The sequence below is a fragment of the Salmo salar genome, chromosome 02, assembly GCF_965601325.2.
Source record: "Salmo salar chromosome 02, fSalSal1, whole genome shotgun sequence".
Lineage (NCBI taxonomy): Eukaryota > Metazoa > Chordata > Actinopteri > Salmoniformes > Salmonidae > Salmo > Salmo salar.
In genome coordinates this window covers 64,163,350-64,181,410 of record NC_138292.1, presented here as the reverse complement: position 1 = coordinate 64,181,410, position 18,061 = coordinate 64,163,350, and the positions used below count along the sequence as shown (strand labels likewise).

At 45.9% G+C, this 18,061-nt stretch overlaps 1 protein-coding gene across 1 annotated transcript; it reads right to left on the bottom strand.

Moving 5' to 3' along the window:
* Positions 1 to 1,276: 1,276 nt before the first annotated feature.
* On the bottom strand, positions 1,277 to 5,849 carry LOC145862311 (uncharacterized). The gene is made up of 5 exons (XM_082965855.1): positions 5,750 to 5,849; positions 5,602 to 5,654; positions 1,497 to 5,514; positions 1,385 to 1,421; positions 1,277 to 1,300 (listed from the first exon to the last, which is right to left on the bottom strand). The coding sequence occupies exons 1-4, from the start codon at positions 5,770 to 5,772 to the stop codon at positions 1,412 to 1,414; spliced, it is 4,104 nt and encodes a 1,367-aa protein (XP_082821981.1). The 5' UTR covers positions 5,773 to 5,849; the 3' UTR covers positions 1,277 to 1,300; positions 1,385 to 1,411.
* Between the last annotated feature and the right edge of the window lie 12,212 nt (positions 5,850 to 18,061).

The following is an 18,061-nucleotide window of genomic DNA, read 5'->3' as shown; positions in this document are numbered from 1 at the left end:
ATTTGTGATACAGCACTGAACAAACCCGGGTCTGTAGCGACGCCTCTAGCGCTGCGATGCAGTTCCTCCACCACTCGGGAGGCCTTCTTGCTGGGGCATAGGAGCTGGTCCCTTTTGTTGCTTTAGAATAGGAGCTGGTGTCTTTATATCAATAATTACCTAGGAGCCAAGACATTTCTGCATAGTAAAATGCCATCATTTATTAAAGTTATTGGCACTATACAAAGTGTTATTTTAACTGAATTACTTTGTGTAGCACAAACACCTTTAGCTGGAGCATAGCAGGTTATCCCTCCAATTAACAGGCAACAAATCCAAGGAATAATAAAAATGTATCCTTGTCAGTTAACAGCTACCTGTAAAACCTGGAACAAAAAGGGAAACAAACTAGAGCTATACAACTCACCTCAAGTAGTTCAAAAGTCACAGCCCTTTTTCAAATCCACACCTCAATATGAAAAACTAATGGTAGCCAGAAGCATTAAGGAGATCTTCCTAATTGTAGCTGCTCATCTTTGTTGCTGCACCTTATAAAGGAATCCTAGACCCTGCCAGCCACTGAACTTCACTTCCATTGGCCCAATTGAGATTAGGTGCGCTATACTTCATTCAGCTGGTGTGCTGGAGGGTTTGCACATCATGGACCCATCCGATGGTTTTATAGAGGGAAATCTAACTATCCACTGCACTGGGTGAGCTTAAATCAAGTGCACCTTTTAATGCCAGGGGCTGTTGCAGGTGCAACCTCAGTGGTCCGGTAGAAATGTGTTGTGCATAAAGGCTGCAGACACATTGAGATTGTGTCAAATTAAATGAAGTAGTCTGGGGTTGAAGTGTCCAAAATAACATTTGAGCCATCACCTAGATATGGGACAGACACCTAAACTGATTTGACTTTGCCATATGGGCTATAGTATAAGGCCAAATGCAAGTTTAAAACTAAAAGGTCACTCAATTCTAATGCCAAATGAGCCATCTAAAAACAATTCCCTATACATTAGCTTACTCACCAATGCATGCCTACAGCTGAAGTATGAACATGAGGAATGTCTGAAAAGTCACCCCTTGACAAATGTTCTTATGTAGACCCAAGCTATTATTTTGAACAACCAGTAGCAAAGGTGAAAAGATTAGAAAAGCAAAGAATTAACTTAACAGCAGTCATTTTTACTACAGACTGCACACCACCTTTTCTCATTTAGCAAGCAATGGACACAAGAATCATTATTTCAAAGAGACAAAACATTTTTGAAAATAAAATTGTTTATTGAGTCCATCACGCTTGAGCACCAGCAGCTTCCTGGTCGAAACAAAAGCAGAAAGAAATGCAAACAGTGTCAGCAACACAGAATGTTAAGTAACCAATGTCAAAAACAATTCTCACCATTAGAGCTTCTAGAGGATGACTCCGTTACATTTCCCTGTTGATAAACACATGGTTAGTACACAGAACTTCAAAGTCAGAGCAAAGTTAAGAGGTTAAAGTTAACCATTACCTTGCAGAATCCTTCACTAGTGGTGGATGTATGCTTGGTGCACCAATGCCAACATAACTGTCCTTGGGAGCATTTCCACTGTCAACAGGCATAGCCTCCCTAGGAGTGTAGCGGGTTTGGGAGAAGACAGTTCTGCCCTTCTCGTAGTGCGATTTGGAACTGTAGGAATAGATTGGGATGACACCCAACTGTTCAACAATGCTGGCCTGAGAGCTACCAGAGACACCATCTTCAGTGCTTTCGTAGTGCTTCTGCTGAGACATTGGGGCAAGTTGCTTCTGGGGCATTTGAGCTACATGCCATAATTGCTGAGGCACGGGGGTCAGTTGCTTCTGCGGTAGAGGCATGGAGGCCAGTTGCTGCTGGGACATTTGAGCTGGATACCACACTTGCTTGGGTATGGCGGTCGGTTTCTCCTGCGGAAGAGGCATGGAGGCCGGTTGCTTCTGCTGCTGGGGAAATTGAGCTGGATGCCACACTTGCTGATGTGTCTGAAGCATGGCGGTCAGTTCAATTTGCTGCTGAGGTTCAGTAGCTGGTTGCTTCTGCTGCTGAGGCATTTGAACTGGATGCCACACTTTCTGATGTGCCTGCGGCATGGCGGTCAGTGCAGCGACTTGTTGCTTCTGGACCATTTTAGCTGGATACCACACGTCGTGAGGCTGCTGGGGCATAGGGGCCGGTTGCTTCTGCGCCAGATGCCACACTTGCTGAAGCATGGCAGCCGGTTGCTTATGCTGCTGGGGAATTTGAGTTGTTTGCCACAGTTGGGGTATGGCGGTCAGTTCCTTCTGCGGTAGATGCATAGGGGCTGGTTGCTTCTGCTCCGGGGGAAATTGATCTGGATGCCACACTTGCTGAGGTGGCTGGGGCATTGCGGTCAGTTCAATTTGCTGCTGAGGTTCAGCGGCCGATTGCTTCTGCAGCTGGGGCTTTTGAGCTGGATACCATGCTTGCTGGGGCATGGCAGTATGTTGCTTCTGCAGCATTTGAGCTGGATGCAACACTTGCGGCGGCATGGTGGCCGGTTGCTTCTGCGGCAGATGCATTGGGGCTGGTTGATTCTGCAGCATGGTGGCCAGTTGTTTCTGCTGCTGGAGCATTTGAGCTCGATACCACGTTAGCTCGGGCATGGAGGTCAGTTGTGTCTGCAGCATTTGAGCTGGATGCCACCCTTGCTGGGGCACGGCGGTCGGTTGCTTCTGCGGCAGAGGCATGGAGGCCAGATGCTTCTGGGGCATTTGAGCTGGATACCTAACTTGCTGGGGTATAGTGGCCTGTTGCTTCTGCTGCTGAGGCTCAGCAGTCGGTTGCTGCTGAGGCTCAGCAGTCGGTTGCTGCTGAGGCTCAGCAGTCGGTTGCTGCTGAGGCATTTGAGCTGAATACCACACTTGCTGAGGTTGCTGGGGTATGGCGGTCAGTTCCTTCTGCGGTAAAGGCATTGGGGCTGGTTGCTTCTGGGGAAATTTAGCTGGAGTCCACACTTCCTGGGCCAAGGTGGTCGATTGCTTCTGCTGCCGAGGTTCAGTGGGTGATTGCTTCTGGGGCATTTGAGCTGGATGCCACTCTTGCTGAGGCATGGCGGTCATTTCCTTCTGCCGCCGAGTTGCAGAGGCTTGTTGCTTCTGGACCATTTTAGCTGGATACCACACATCATGAGGCTGCTGGGGCATGGGGGCCGCTTGCCACACTTGCTGAAGCGTGGCAGCCGGTTGCTTATGCTGCTGGGGCATTTGAGCCGATTGCCACAGTTGTGGTGGAATGGCGGTCAGTTCCTTCTGCGGTTGACGCATAGGGACTGGTTGATTCTGGGGCTTTTGAGCTGGATACCACACTTGCTGGGGCATGGCAGTCAGTTGCTTCAGCAGCATTTGAGCTGGATGCAACACTTGCTGAGTTACGGCGGCCGGTTCCTTCTGCTGCTGAGGTTCAGTAGCTGGTTGCTTTTGCTGCTGGGGAAATTGATCTGGATGCCACACTTGCTGAGGTGGCTGGGGCATTGCGGTCAGTTCAATTTGCTGCTGAGGTTCAGCGGCTAATTGCTTCTGCAGCTGGGGCTTTTGAGCTGGATACCATGCTTGCAGGGGCATGGCGGTCAGTTGTGTCTGCAGCATTTGAGCTGGATGCCACCCTTGCTGGGGCACGGCGGTCGGTTGCTTCTGCGGCAGAGGCATGGAGGCCAGATGCTTCTGGGGCATTTGAGCTGGATACCTAACTTGCTGGGGTATAGTGGCCTGTTGCTTCTGCTGCTGAGGCTCAGCCGTCGGTTGCTGCTGAGGCTCAGCCGTCGGTTGCTGCTGAGGCTCAGCCGTCGGTTGCTGCTGAGGCTCAGCCGTCGGTTGCTGCTGAGGCTCAGCCGTCGGTTGCTGCTGAGGCTCAGCCGTCGGTTGCTGCTGAGGCTCAGCCGTCGGTTGCTGCTGAGGCTCAGCCGTCGGTTGCTGCTGAGGCTCAGCCGTCGGTTGCTGCTGAGGCTCAGCCGTCGGTTGCTGCTGAGGCATTTGAGCTGAATACCACACTTGCTGAGGTTGCTGGGGTATGGCGGTCAGTTCCTTCTGCGGTAAAGGCATTGGGGCTGGTTGCTTCTGGGGAAATTTAGCTGGAGTCCACACTTCCTGGGCCAAGGTGGTCGATTGCTTCTGCTGCCGAGGTTCAGTGGGTGATTGCTTCTGGGGCATTTGAGCTGGATGCCACTCTTGCTGAGGCATGGCGGTCATTTCCTTCTGCCGCCGAGTTGCATAGGCTTGTTGCTTCTGGACCATTTTAGCTGGATACCACACATCATGAGGCTGCTGGGGCATGGGGGCCGCTTGCCACACTTGCTGAAGCGTGGCAGCCGGTTGCTTATGCTGCTGGGGCATTTGAGCCGATTGCCACAGTTGTGGTGGAATGGCGGTCAGTTCCTTCTGCGGTTGACGCATAGGGACTGGTTGATTCTGGGGCTTTTGAGCTGGATACCACACTTGCTGGGGCATGGCAGTCAGTTGCTTCAGCAGCATTTGAGCTGGATGCAACACTTGCTGAGTTACGGCGGCCGGTTCCTTCTGCTGCTGAAGTTCAGTAGCTGGTTGCTTTTGCTGCTGGGGAAATTGAGCTGGATGCCACACTTGCTGATGTGCCTGCGGCATGGCGGTCAGTGCAGCGACTTGTTGCTTCTGGACCATTTTAGCTGGATACCACACGTCGTGAGGCTGCTGGGGCATAGGGGCCGGTTGCTTCTGCGCCAGATGCCACACTTGCTGAGGTTGCTGGGGTATGGCGGTCAGTTCCTTCTGCGGTAAAGGCATTGGGGCTGGTTGCTTCTGCTCCTGGGGAAATTTAGCTGGATGCATCACTTGCTGAGGTGGCTGGGGCATGGCAGTCGGTTCAATTTTCTGCCGAGTTTCAGCAGCCGGTTGCTTCTGCTGCTGGGTACATTGAGCTGGAGTCCACACTTCCTGGGCCAAGGCGGTCGATTGCTTCTGGGGCATTTGAGCTGGATACCACACTTGCTGGGGCATGGCAGTCAGTTGCTTCAGCAGCATTTGAGCTGGATGCCACACTTGCTGGGGCATGGCGGCCGGTTGCTTCTGCGGCATTGGGGCTGGATACCATGCTTGCTGTGGCATAGCTGTTGGTTGTTTCTGCGGTATAGGCATTGGAGCCAGTTGCTTCTGGGGCATGGTGGTCAGTTCCTTCTGCTGCTGAGGACCAGTAGCTGGTTGCTTTTGCTGCTGGGGAATTTGAACTGGATACCACACTTGCTGAGGTAGCTGGGGTATGGAGGCCTGTTCCTTCTGATGCTGAAGTTCAGTAGCTGGTTGCTTCTGGGGCATTTGAGCTGGATACCACGTTTTCTGAGGTGCCTGGGGCATGGGGACCAGTTGTTTTTGCAGGATGGCAGCCGGATGTTTCTGTTGCCCTTCGGTCAGCTGCGCTTGCATTTGAGCTGTTGGAGAGCTGTAATTACCATATCCTTTAGACCCAAGTGAGCCTGCATAGAGCCATGCTGCATCAGACCCTAGTGCAGGATACCCATCACCTAGGTTAGAAAAAGTAAAGTATAATGCCAGCCTTTGAAGTTACTGGAACCGCAACTGTTATTTGAAATTAATGTGTAGAAACTCACTTGATGTAGAACAGGTTATCCCTCCAATTAGCAGGCAACAAAGCCAAGAAACTCTTTAAAAAAAAAAGAAAGTCTGTTATAAACATAGTTACCTGTAACACCTGAAGGACAAGGGAAACAAACTAGATCAATACTTTTAAAAACCTACCTGAAAGCGATTCCAATCATCATGTCCACTTTTGCACTTCAAAACCTCCCCAGTAATCAGAACTAATGGTCAGTATAAGCCCTAGCATAATAACCCTTTTGCTGTATCTGGCAGGCTTTTGGTTGCTCCTTTTAAACAAATCCCCAGACCCTTCTAATGTCATTGGCTAATTAAGGACAGCTGTAAACCCATGAACTACATTTGATTCCTAATTCCAAATTGACCCCTAAATCCTACACCCTGGCCTAAACACTCCTGTGAATCAGAAATGATTGAATAGGTATAAGCAATATGGCCACAATTGCATCCAGCCTATCAGAAGGCAAAGTGAAGCAATTACCATATTGCTATAACCTATCTGATCGTTTCAAATGCCCATAAGTGACTAAGTGGTAGGTGTAGGGGCTAGGGGTTGATTTGGAATTCAGAAATGTACTCAGGTGTGGTTGATCCTCTAATTGAGTTCCTGACAGGTGTGACAGCCCTTACTCTAAAGCACGCTTCAAACTCATTACACGGAGGGCCGAGTGTCTGTGGGTTTTCGCTCCTTCCTTGTACTTGATTGCTGAATTAGAGCCACTAATTACTCCCCTCACCTACAGTAGTTGTCTAGGTCTTAATTGAAAGGAAAAAACTAAAACCTACAGACACTAGGCCCTCCATGGAATGAGTTTGACAACCCTGCTCTCAAGTAGGAAACACATTTTGTCTTGGCACTTCATTGATCGGGTTTAAATTATTGCTTGTACAAAATTCACTTGGTTCATTTGAAGTTTAGAGGCTAAATGAGCAGTTAGGCACCATTATTTTACACATGCCTTCTTTTAAACAGTGTGTTTCATTCAGCATAGCAAGAGTAGATGGTTAACAAGTTTCAGGTGTACATAGCGCATCATCTTGGACAAATTCTGAATTCAGACAGACGCCAATTAAACACTCACATTATGCAAACACACCACACACATATGCTTTTGATGATTTGAGTCTTTAATTTTTCAGACACAAACATATAGTAGGGCTCATTTGAATGGTAATGCTAAAGCAACTGACTGTAGACCAAAGTCAAGAAGTAAAGTCAGGAGAGGTGCATCTGCCACAACCCGAAATTCGGATACTAATGTTATTTTCCAACAGCAAGGCTCAGATCACCATGGCAGTGTTGCCATTGTTTATAAAAGGTTTCCTTTATAATGTCAAAAAAACATGTCTCCAACACCCACTCACAAACTGAAATAATTTGTGTGTACATTATACAATCAATAAATGAGAGAGAGCCTCAATCACATCATTCATTTATGCACTGTAGGCTACACATTAACTGCAGCAAATTGGTTCCTGTTTCAGTCATGTTTTTGTTTGCATGGGTCAATCAAAAACACTAATGGCGGATGAATCAGAATTAGTTGGGTAACATAGATAATTAAGATGTTTTATTTGCATAATATGCTCATGTGAGATACTTGTCATATGTGAATGCATCTGTTAAACCATGTGGAGGGATGGCGTGATTAATGGGGAACCAATTACTTGTCTCCACAATGTCTGTGCGCAAGTCACTCCCTCCTTTGGCATTGGGGGAAGGTGTATGGCAGTGTCTGGACCATTGTATGTCCTCTCTGATGTTGCACTTATCTTGGGATAGTGTATGACCTAGAGGCTCACTCCCCTCAGTGAGCTTGTCCAGGAGTAGAGTCAAGAGGGGGTTTATTCGAGATGAGAGTATCTAGAGTTGTCAATTGATTTATGCCATTGGATGAGCTAATGGTTCTGTTCTATATCGTACCAGGGAGAGATGGTTCCAGTTTGGGGTAGGAGGACCAGACAATGGTCTATACAATGAACACTGTTGACACAGCAGTTGCTGTCTGCTATGTTTTATAGATATCTTTCATACAAAACTTAACCTTGTGACCCATTCTATGTATCTGTGGTTCGTCATGTACGTTGAGAGGGCTGTATCTTGGCTATGAAAGATCTTTGTACTTCTGTGTAGTCACTTTTCAATGGTTCATTAGAGATAGCGCATCATTGAAAGTCAAGTGCTTTTGCAAAAGCATCTTAATTATTAAAGATGTAGTTTTAAGTATAACTCTGACTGGTGTGTGAAGTTTGTAACTCTCCTCATTTAGTAATGCAGAAATTAGCCACCACACGACGGAGCCTCCACGTGACAGGTGACGGCTGCAGGATGAAGTTGGTGAAGAGCAGAGATTTTTGTAAAGTTCATGCAGTCCACATATATACTCACGTCGGAAATGTTTTATTCCCAGAACGCAACACACTTTGAAAGGCGGTGACCAACAATTGTCACCGACTTGACAATAGTGATCAGCCCACTATCTCCATAAAATGTCTCCCTCATGTGGATGAAATAAAACACAAAACAACAACCCATCTCATCATCCTCTGACCGTCTACCCTCCTTTGTGGAAGCATTTTTTTCCAATGTTGTCTCAACTTTGATTGTAGTACACATCCACAAACACATAAACTGGAATGCAACTGTTTAGATAGCTATGCATATATCTCCAGCCCCCTTAAATCTGCCAAATAGTGTTTTCCCTATTCCGACTGATGTTTCCACTTTGCACTCCATCCCTGATAATTATACTTGATTCCAAGTCTGTGCCTTGAAAATTCCCATCTCCTTTTCTTCTCCTGTTTGTTTAAGCACAGCAGGCAGACAATCTGTTCTTTTATATTCACCCCAAGTGCTCCAATCCTTCTTTACTTTATTATACAGCCCTTAATGTCTAGAAATCTGCACTCACTCCCCTCTTCCACTGCTATAGGCTGGCCTACTGTAACTGGAACACAAATGTATGTCACTTAAATCAGACCTGGGTTCAAATACTATTTAAAATATTTCAATTAATTTCACATACATTCAAAGTAAGTATTCTGATCTTTTATTTGAAAAGATAAGTAGTTAAATGCTTTTATGTATTTGGAAATACACTTGGAAAGTGTTTGAAAAACTCAAATTCACACACTCAAATACACTCCACTGCAAAGTATTTGAAAATACTGTCAAATAATACAATTTGTCCGACTATTTGGTTTTTACAAATAAGCATTCAAATACAAAAATACGTTGTTTTTTTTGGGGGGGGGGGCTGTGTATTACAAGATCCTGAAATACAAATGTTTTTGAACACAGGTCTGCGCTTAAATGTAGCATTTGCATGAAAATACACAAATATGTATTGTATTGTAATATACTGCATCATATTCTATTGTATTTGTTGTTTCTTTGTGATTATATTTGAAATCCTCAACTGTTATTTTTTTCTGAAGACAGATTCCAATTCTTCTTTCTGTTAGACCCTCCAGGCCCTATTAGTCTACTGAGGTCAGTCAGTTGTGATTGTAACCATCAGATCCAAAATTTCAGTGGTGAGTAGCCACTGAGCTGTTGTCAACTCGCGATGGCAGACTTGACCTCACATATAGACACACCATGCCCACCAGAGCACACACATAGCCTACATACGATTCAGGTAGAAATCAATACTGACTCCAAAACAGACACAATTATTATTTACATTCATTTATTTGTTTGTTTTACAACTCAGTTTTAGGATCAGGTAGTACTGCCTGCTTCACCTCCTAAAATTAAGAAAAAAATATTTGAGAAGCAATATAGAGACATTATAAAGAGGCAACTCAGTATAATTTACTGCTGCTTTCTATATATTATCAAAGCCACTTAAACGTATACTGCTCCATAGACATGTGTTCAAATAGAATTTGTTTCTTTGAAATACTTTTTTAGCTGCTCTTAATTGAGTTTGTCACTCCAGGCAGGCTCAATCAACCCTCAAAGAAAACCAATACTATTTGAACTCAGGTTTGTTTTCACCTCAAACCTTGAGATCGCCTCTTATAAGTGAGTGGAGATCTCTCCCTCGGGCATGAGCCATTTCATGTCTGACACGCCGTCGTAAATGCCCACGCGGCAAAGGTCACGTGACATCAGGCTGAAGTAGCTCAGAGATTTTTCATTGGACTTCACCCTGTTTACCAGCACAAACAGGAACTGTGACAAATAAATCATAGTTATGTTCAGTAGGGCACAACGTAGCAAAACGTTCTGCAACGGAAACTAAAACCTGTGGTTTTATTGGACGAGACCAATGTCAACAGTAGTTCAATATATACAGTATCTCACAAAAGTGAGTACACCCCTCACATTTTTGTAAATATTTGAGTATATCTTTTCATGTGACAACACTGAAGAAATATATATATATAATATTTTGTGTGGCCACCATCATTTTCCAGCACTGCCTTAACCCTCTTGGGCATGGAGTTCACCAGAGCTTCATAGGTTGCCACTGGAGTCCTCTTCCACTCCTCCATGACGACATAACGGAGCTGGTGGATGTTAGAGACCTTGCACTTCTCCACCTTCCGTTTGAGGATGCCCCACAGATGCTCAATAGGGTTTAGATCTGGAGACATGCTTGGCCAGTCCATAACCTTTACCCTCAGCTTCCTTAGCAAGGCAGTGGTCGTCTTGGAGGTGTGTTTGGGGTCGTTATCATGTTGGAATACTGCCCCGTGGCCCAGTCTCCGAAGGGAGGGGATCATGCTCTGCTTCAGTATGTCACAGTACATGTTGACATTCATGGTTCCCTCAATGAACTGTAGCTCCCCAGTGCTGGCAGCACTCATGCCGCCCCAGACCATGACACTCCCACCACCATGCTTGACTGTAGGCAAGACACACTTGTCTTTGTACTCCTCACCTGGTTGCCGCCACACACGCTTGACACCATCTGCACCAAATAAGTTTATCTTGGTCTCATCAGACCACAGGACATGGTTCCAGTAATCCATGTCCTTAGTCTGCTTGCCTTCAGCAAACTGTTTGCGGGCTTTCTTGTGCATCATCTTTAGAAGAGGCTTCCTTCTGGAACGACAGCCATGCAGACCAATTTGATGCAGTGTGCGGCGTATGGTCTGAGCACTGACAGGCTGACCCCCCCCCTCCCCTGCAACCTCTGCAGCAATGCTGGCAGCACTCATACATCTATTTCCCAAAGACAACCTCTGGATATGACGCTGAGCACGTCCACTCAACTTCTTTGGTCGACCATGGCGAGGCCTGTTCTGAGTGGAACCTGTCCTGTTAAACCGCTGTATGGTCTTGGCCACCGTGCTGCAGCTCAGTTTCAGGGTCTTGGCAATCTTCTTCTTTATGTACAGCAACAATTCTTTTTTTCAGATCGTCAGAGAGTTCTTTGCCATGAGCTGCCACGTTGAACTTCCAGTGACCAGTCAGTATGAGGGAGTGTGAGAGCGATGACACCAAATTTAACACACCTACTCCCCATTCACACCTGAGACCTTGTAACACTAACGAGTCACATGAAGCCGGGGAGGGAAAATGGCTAATTGGGCCCAATTTGGAAATGTTCACTTAGGGGTGTACTCACTTTTGTTGCCAGCGGTTTAGACAGTAATGGCAGTGTGTTGAGTTATTTTGAGGGGGCAGCAAATTTACACTGTTATACAAGCTGTACACTCACTACTTTACATTGTAGCAAAGTGTCATTTCTTCAGTGTTGTCACATGAAAAGATATACTCAAATATTTACAAAAATGTGAGGGGTGTACTCACTTTTGTGAGATACTGTGTATATATATATATATATATATATATATATATATAGGTTTTGGTGAGTCGCTCTTTTCAGGTCCAGTAGCTGCTCTCACCTTTTCAACGAATTCTGGGGCCAGAGCTCCTGAACTAGCCGGTCCTTGAGCACTTCATAGTCACCACTCCCCCTGTTGATGAAGAGCAGGATGTGCCCCTTCACCTCTGACTGGTACAGACCCACTGCTGTGTGAGAGAGAGAGAGAAAGGAGAAAAAGGAAATGAGAGAGAGCGAACGAACGACAAAGAGAAAGAAAGGTATGGGAAATAGATATCAAAATAGGCATGTGACAGTACATTAACTGTCTGTAGGTATAGTCTGGTTATATGACTGAACATGAAAGGCTAATAATACAAAGATGTGATGCCACGGTATAGTTTTAACAAGGCTGGTACCCTAGGAAGGTGATGGCTTGCTGAAAGAACAGGCATTTCTCAGCCTTGGCGTACAGGTCATACTCCAACAGTCGTCCAAGTACCTTGCGCACCAAACACACATGCTCGGCGCGAGTAGCGGAGTATACCAGAATGTCATCGATATACACCACTACACCCTGCCTGTGCAGGTCCCTGAAAATCTCGTCGACCATTGGGGTCGGGAATTCTGTCAGGGGTGCGTAACTGGTGGCATGGAAGTCAAACGCAGGAGAGCAGAACTTGGTAAATAGCCGGAGCCGTTTAATGTACATAACTACCGGCATACAAAAATAACAAAACACATGGGCACAAAACCCGTATTGCACCAGTCACATAAAGTACACGTACTTACAATAAACATTTCCCGACAAGGAAAACAGAGGGGGGGGAAACAGAGGGGGAAACAGAGGGGACATATACAACATGTAATTAGGGAATTGAAAGCAGGTGAGTGCGACAACCAGACAAAACAAATGGAACATGAAAAATAGATCGACGATGGCTAGAAGACCGGTGAGGTCGACCACCGAACGCCACCCGAACAAGGAGAGGAACCGACTTCGGCAGAAGTCCTGACACAGACTCATATTAAACATCTCCAATCCAAAATTAAATCTAGAATCGGCTTCCTATTTCGCAACAAAGCCTCCTTCACTCACGCCGCCAAACATACCCTCATAAAACTGACTATCATGCCGATCCTCGACTTCGGCGATGCCATTTACAAAATAGCTTCCAATACTCTACTCAGCAAACAGGATGCAGTCTATCACAGTGCCATCCGTTTTGTCACCAAAGCCCCTTATACCACCCACCACTGCGACCTGTATGCTCTAGTCGGCTGGCCCTCGCTACATATTCGTCGCCCGACCCACTGGTTCCAGGTCATCTATAAGTCTATGCTAGGTAAAGCACCGCCTTATCTCAGCTCAATGGTCACGATAACAACACCCACCCGTAGCACATGCTCCAGCAGGTATATCTCACTGGTCGTCCCCAAAGCCAACACCTCCTTTGTCCGCCTTTCCTTCCAGTTATCTGCTGCCAATGACTGGAACGAATTGCAAAAATCACTGAAGCTGGAGACCTATATTTCCCTCACTAACTTTAAACATCAGCTATCTGAGCAACTAACCGATCGCTGCAGGTGTACATAGCCCATATGTAAATAGCCCACCCAATCTACCTACCGCATCCCCATATTGTTTTTATTTACTTTTCTGTCTTTTGCACACAGTATTTCTACTTGCACATCATCATCTGCTCATCTATCACTCCAGTGTTAATTTGCTAAACTGTAATTACTTCGCTACTATGGACTATTTATTGCCTTACCTCACCACGCCATTTGCACACACTGTATATAGACTTTCTTTTTGTTCTATTGTGTTATTGACTGTATGCTTGTTTATTCAATGTGTATCTCTGTGTTGTTGTTTGTGTCGCACTGCTTTGCTTTATCTTGGCCAGGTCGCAGTTGTAAATGAGAACTTGTTGTCAACTAGCTTACCTGGTTAAATAAAGGTGAAATAAAAAAAAAGATAATTAAAACCAGGAACGCACAATCCCTCCATCAGTGCTCAGACTGTCCGCAATAGGCTGAGAGAGGCTGGACTGAGGGCTTGTAGGCCTGTTGTAAGGCAGGTCCTCACCAGACATCACCGGCAACAACGTTGCCTATGGGCACAATCCCAGCTTCGCTGGACCAGACAGGACTGGCAAAAAGTGCTCTTCACTGACGAGTCGCGGTTTTGTCTCACCAGGGGTGATGGTGGGATTTGCGTTTATCCTTGAAGGAATGAGTGTTACACCGAGGCCTGTACTCTGGAGCGGGATCGATTTGTAGGTGGAGGGTCCGTCATGGTCTGGGGCGGTGTGTCACAGCATCATCGGACTGAGCTTGTCACTGCAGGCAATCTCAGCGCTGTGTGTTACAGGGAAGACATCCTCCTCCCTTATGTGGTAACCTTCCTGAAGGCTCATCCTGACATGACCCTCCAGCATGACAATGCCACCAGCCATACTGCTCGTTCTGTTCGTGATTTCCTGCAAGACAGGAATGTCAGTGTTCTGTCATGGCAGGCAAAGAGCCCGGATCTCAATCCCATTGAGCACGTCTGGCACATGTTGGATCCGAGGGTGAGGGCTAGGGTCATTCCCCCTAGAAGTGTCCGGGAACTTGCAGGTGCCTTGGTGGAAGAGTGGGGTAACATCTCACAGCAAGAACTGGCAAATCTGGTGCAGTCCATGAGGAGGAGAGTCACTGCAGTACTTAACCTCTCTCGGGTATGTGGGACGAAATCCCACCTAGTCAACAGCCAGTGGAATCGAGTGGCGCGAAATACGAAAAACCTTAAAAATGCTATAACTTCAATTTCTCAAACATATGACTATTTTACACCATTTAAAAGACAAGACTCTCGTTAATCTAACCACATTGTCCGATTTCAAAAAGGCTTTACAACGAAAGCAAAACATTAGATTATGTTAGGAGAGTACCCAGCCAGAAATAATCACAGCCATTTTTCAAGCAAGCATATATGTCACATAAACCCAAACCACAGCTAAATGCAGCACTACCCTTTGATGATCTTCATCAGATGACACTCCTAGGACATTATGTTATACAATACATGCATGTTTTGTTCAATCAAGTTCATATTTATATCAAAAACCAGCTTTTTACATTAGCATGTGATGTTCAGAACTAGCAAACACACCGAAAACTTCCGGGGAATTGACTAAATTACTCTTGATAATCGTTTACAAAATACATAACAATTATTTAAAGAATTATAGATACAGAACTCCTTTATGTAAGATTTTAAAATAGCTTTTTGGCAAAAGCACATTTTGCAATATTCTGAGTAGATAGCTCGCCATCACGGGCTAGCTAATTTGACACCCACCAAGTTTGGCGTTCACTAAACTCAGAATTACTATAAGAAAAATTGGATTACCTTTGCTCTTCTTCGTCAGAATGCACTCCCAGGACTTCTACTTCAACCACAAATGTTGTTTTGGTTCAAAATAATCCATAGTTATGTTCAAATATCCTCCGTTTTGTCCGTGCGTTCAGGTCCCTATCCGAACGGTGATGCGCGGATGCATGTCGTGACAAAAAATTTCAAAATATTCCATTACCGTTCTTCGAAGCATGTCAAACGCTGTTTAAAATCAATTTTTATGCTATTTTTCTCGTAAAATAGCGATAATATTCCAACCGGGCGACGTTGTTTTCGTTCAAAGGCTGAAAGAAAAACATGGCCACTTCTCGGGGCCACGCATCTCCTGTCTCTGAGCCACCAGCCTGACCACTCACAAACAGTGCTCCTGTACCTAGCCCAGAGACAGCAGAGATCTCATTCCACTTTCTGGCACCTTCAGAGAGCCTATGGGAGCCTTAGAAATTGTCACGTTACAGCAGAGATCCTGTATTTTCGACAGAGATGCCACAGAAGCACAAGAAATGGTCAGAGAGGGCACTTCCTGTGTGGAATCTTCTCAGGTTTTGGCCTGCCATATGAGTTCTGTTATACTCACAGACACCATTCAAACAGTTTTATAAACTTTAGAGTGTTTTCTATCCAAATCTACCAATTATATGCATATTCTCATTTCTGGAAAAGAGTTGTAACCAGTTTAAATCGGTACTTTTTTATCCGGACGTGAAAATACTGCCCCCTACCCTAGAGAGGTTTTAATGCAGCAGGTGGCCACACCAGATACTATTACTTTTGAATCCCCTTTGTTCAGGGACACAAAATTCCATTTCTGTTCGTCATGTCTGTGGAACTCGTTCAGTTTATGTCTGTTCTCATGTTCATACAAATATTTACAAGTTAAGTTTGCTGAAAATAAAAACAGGTGACAGCGAGAGGACGTTTCTTTTGAGTTTATTTTAACTTCATTTGCAGTGAAATGATAAAAATGTATCTTTAAATTGTCTTGGGAACAGGAGTTGATAAATATTTCTATCAGCGTCTCAGGGTAAATGCGAATGCATGTGTAATCTTTGACACTTTTGCTAACAGACAGCATTTCAACCACATAAAATACACACCCAAGACTAACTGAAGTTACCATTCTCAGCTTTCCATTTCCTCATCTGTCAAAATGACATTTGGCACAGGACCAATGTGTTCTAGCATGCTACCTGCGCCTTCAATCATTTTACCTGTTAAGATTAGTAATGCATTCAGTCTATCAACGTAAGACATTTGTGAGCACTACTTTAGTCTTATGGGGCAACAAGTTGCATGTATTAAACTATAGTTGACAAATGGCCTACCTAATGTAAGTAAGCAGAAACTTGTCCAAATTAGGGGTGAAAGTAGCCATTAAACTCAGTTATGGTGGATCAAACTGAGCAGGTAGCCAACTTTAAATTGATTTGTTTGACAGAGTCAGACAACCATGAAATGCGAAACGGAGCCTGTGCATACTACAAAACACAGAATTAAGATGTTTACATGCCATAGTAGCCCATCTCCAGGGTACAAGCTTTCAGGTTTTTGTAAAACAGGATTTGATCTTTACATGTCAACACAAAATAAATACTTCAGTATCCATGTAAACGTGGTTCAGTGGCTTTAATGTAGAGCCAATCTTGGGATTTGTCAACCAGCAGCAAAGAAATTATACATTTGAAATCCAAAAGATTAGGAACTGTGAACCACATTCCCTTTTACTACAAATTGCACTGGCAACCAACACTGTTCTCAACCAGCAAGCCAAAGGTAGACATTAAACACACAATATTTCAAAAACACAAGGAGGCACTTTTAAAGGTACAATATTTTATTGTTTTACAAGTAATGCAGGGTAGCATGAGCAGCAGCAACTCCCTGGCCGTCGCAAAAGCATAGTGGAAGCTTAAAGAAAGTGTCAGCAACAACTCAGAATTGTCATCCAAAGGATGAATCTACATTTACAATTCTGTTGATAGATGATTAGTACAAAGGATTTCAAAATCAGAACGCAAAGTTCAGATGTGTAAAAGTTATACATTGCATCCCAGTAGCCGTTCCCTTGTGGTGGGGTTCCTTTAACAGGTTGTGAGTTTTTAGCAGGTGGGGATATGCTTCTCCGCTATCAAAAAGGTATAACCTCCCCAGTGGTGTGGCAGGATTGGGAGTAGACAGTTCTGCCATTCTCATAAACGATTTGTAACTATATTGGGATGAGAACTGACTGTTCAACGATGCTGCCTTGAACACTGCTGGAGCTGACACATTAGGTGCTTTCATTGTCACCATCAGACACAAAATCCTGAGAAACATCACTGCTGCTAAAATCCATGTTGCTTGAGGAGTTGGCCCTCCTGTTCAAGGCTGTGCTTCTGCCGAGGCAAGGGCGCCTGTCGCTTCTGCCGAGGCAAGGGCGCCTGTCGCTTCTGCCGAGGCAAGGGCGCCTGTCGCTTCTGCCGAGGCAAGGGCGCCTGTCGCTTCTGCCGAGGCAAGGGCGCCTGTCGCTTCTGCCGAGGCAAGGGCGCCTGTCGCTTCTGCCGAGGCAAGGGCGCCTGTCGCTTCTGCCGAGGCAAGGGCGCCTGTCGCTTCTGCCGAGGCAAGGGCGCCTGTCGCTTCTGCCGAGGCAAGGGCGCCTGTCGCTTCTGCCGAGGCAAGGGCGCCTGTCGCTTCTGCCGAGGCATTTGAACCAGATTCCGCACTTGAGGCACTGTGGCCGGTTGCTTCACATAAGGTATTTGGGCCATCCGTGACGCTTGCTGAGGCATTGTGGGTGGCTGCTTCTGCTGAGGCACGGGAGTCGGATGCTTCACCCAAGGTATTTGGGCCAGCCGTGACGCTTGCTGAGGCATTTCGGGTTGCTGTTGAGGCACGAGAGTCGGATGCTTCACCCAAGGTATTTGGGCCAGCCGTGACACCTGATGAAGCATTGTGGCCAGGTGCTTCACCTAAAGTATTTGGGCCAGTTGCCACACTTGCCGAGGCATTGTGGGTGGCACTGTGGCCAGTTGCTTCTGCTGCCGAGGAACCGTGGCCAGTTGCTTCACCTAAGGTATTTGGCCCAGCCGTGACGCTTGCTGATGCATTTCGGGTTGCTGTTGAGGCACGAGAGTCGGATGCTTCACCCAAGGTATTTGGGCCAGCCGTGACGCCTGATGAAGCATTGTGGCCAGTTGCTTCACCTGAGGTATTTGGGCCAGTTAGCACACTTGCTGAGGCATTATGGGTGGCCGCTTCCGCTGCATTATGGGGGGCCGCTTGCGAGGC

What these genes read in the sequence shown, in the direction of transcription:
- LOC145862311 (XM_082965855.1), bottom strand. Translation starts at nt 5,772, where the DNA reads ATGATGATTGGAATCGCTTTCAG. An exon ending in ATGATTGGAATCGCTTTCAG is followed by an intron (nt 5,655 to 5,749) that starts GTAGGTTTTTAA and finishes TTTTTTTTAAAG; the next exon opens with AGTTTCTTGGCTTTGTTGCC. An exon ending in GATAACCTGTTCTACATCAA is followed by an intron (nt 5,515 to 5,601) that starts GTGAGTTTCTAC and finishes TTTCTAACCTAG; the next exon opens with GTGATGGGTATCCTGCACTA.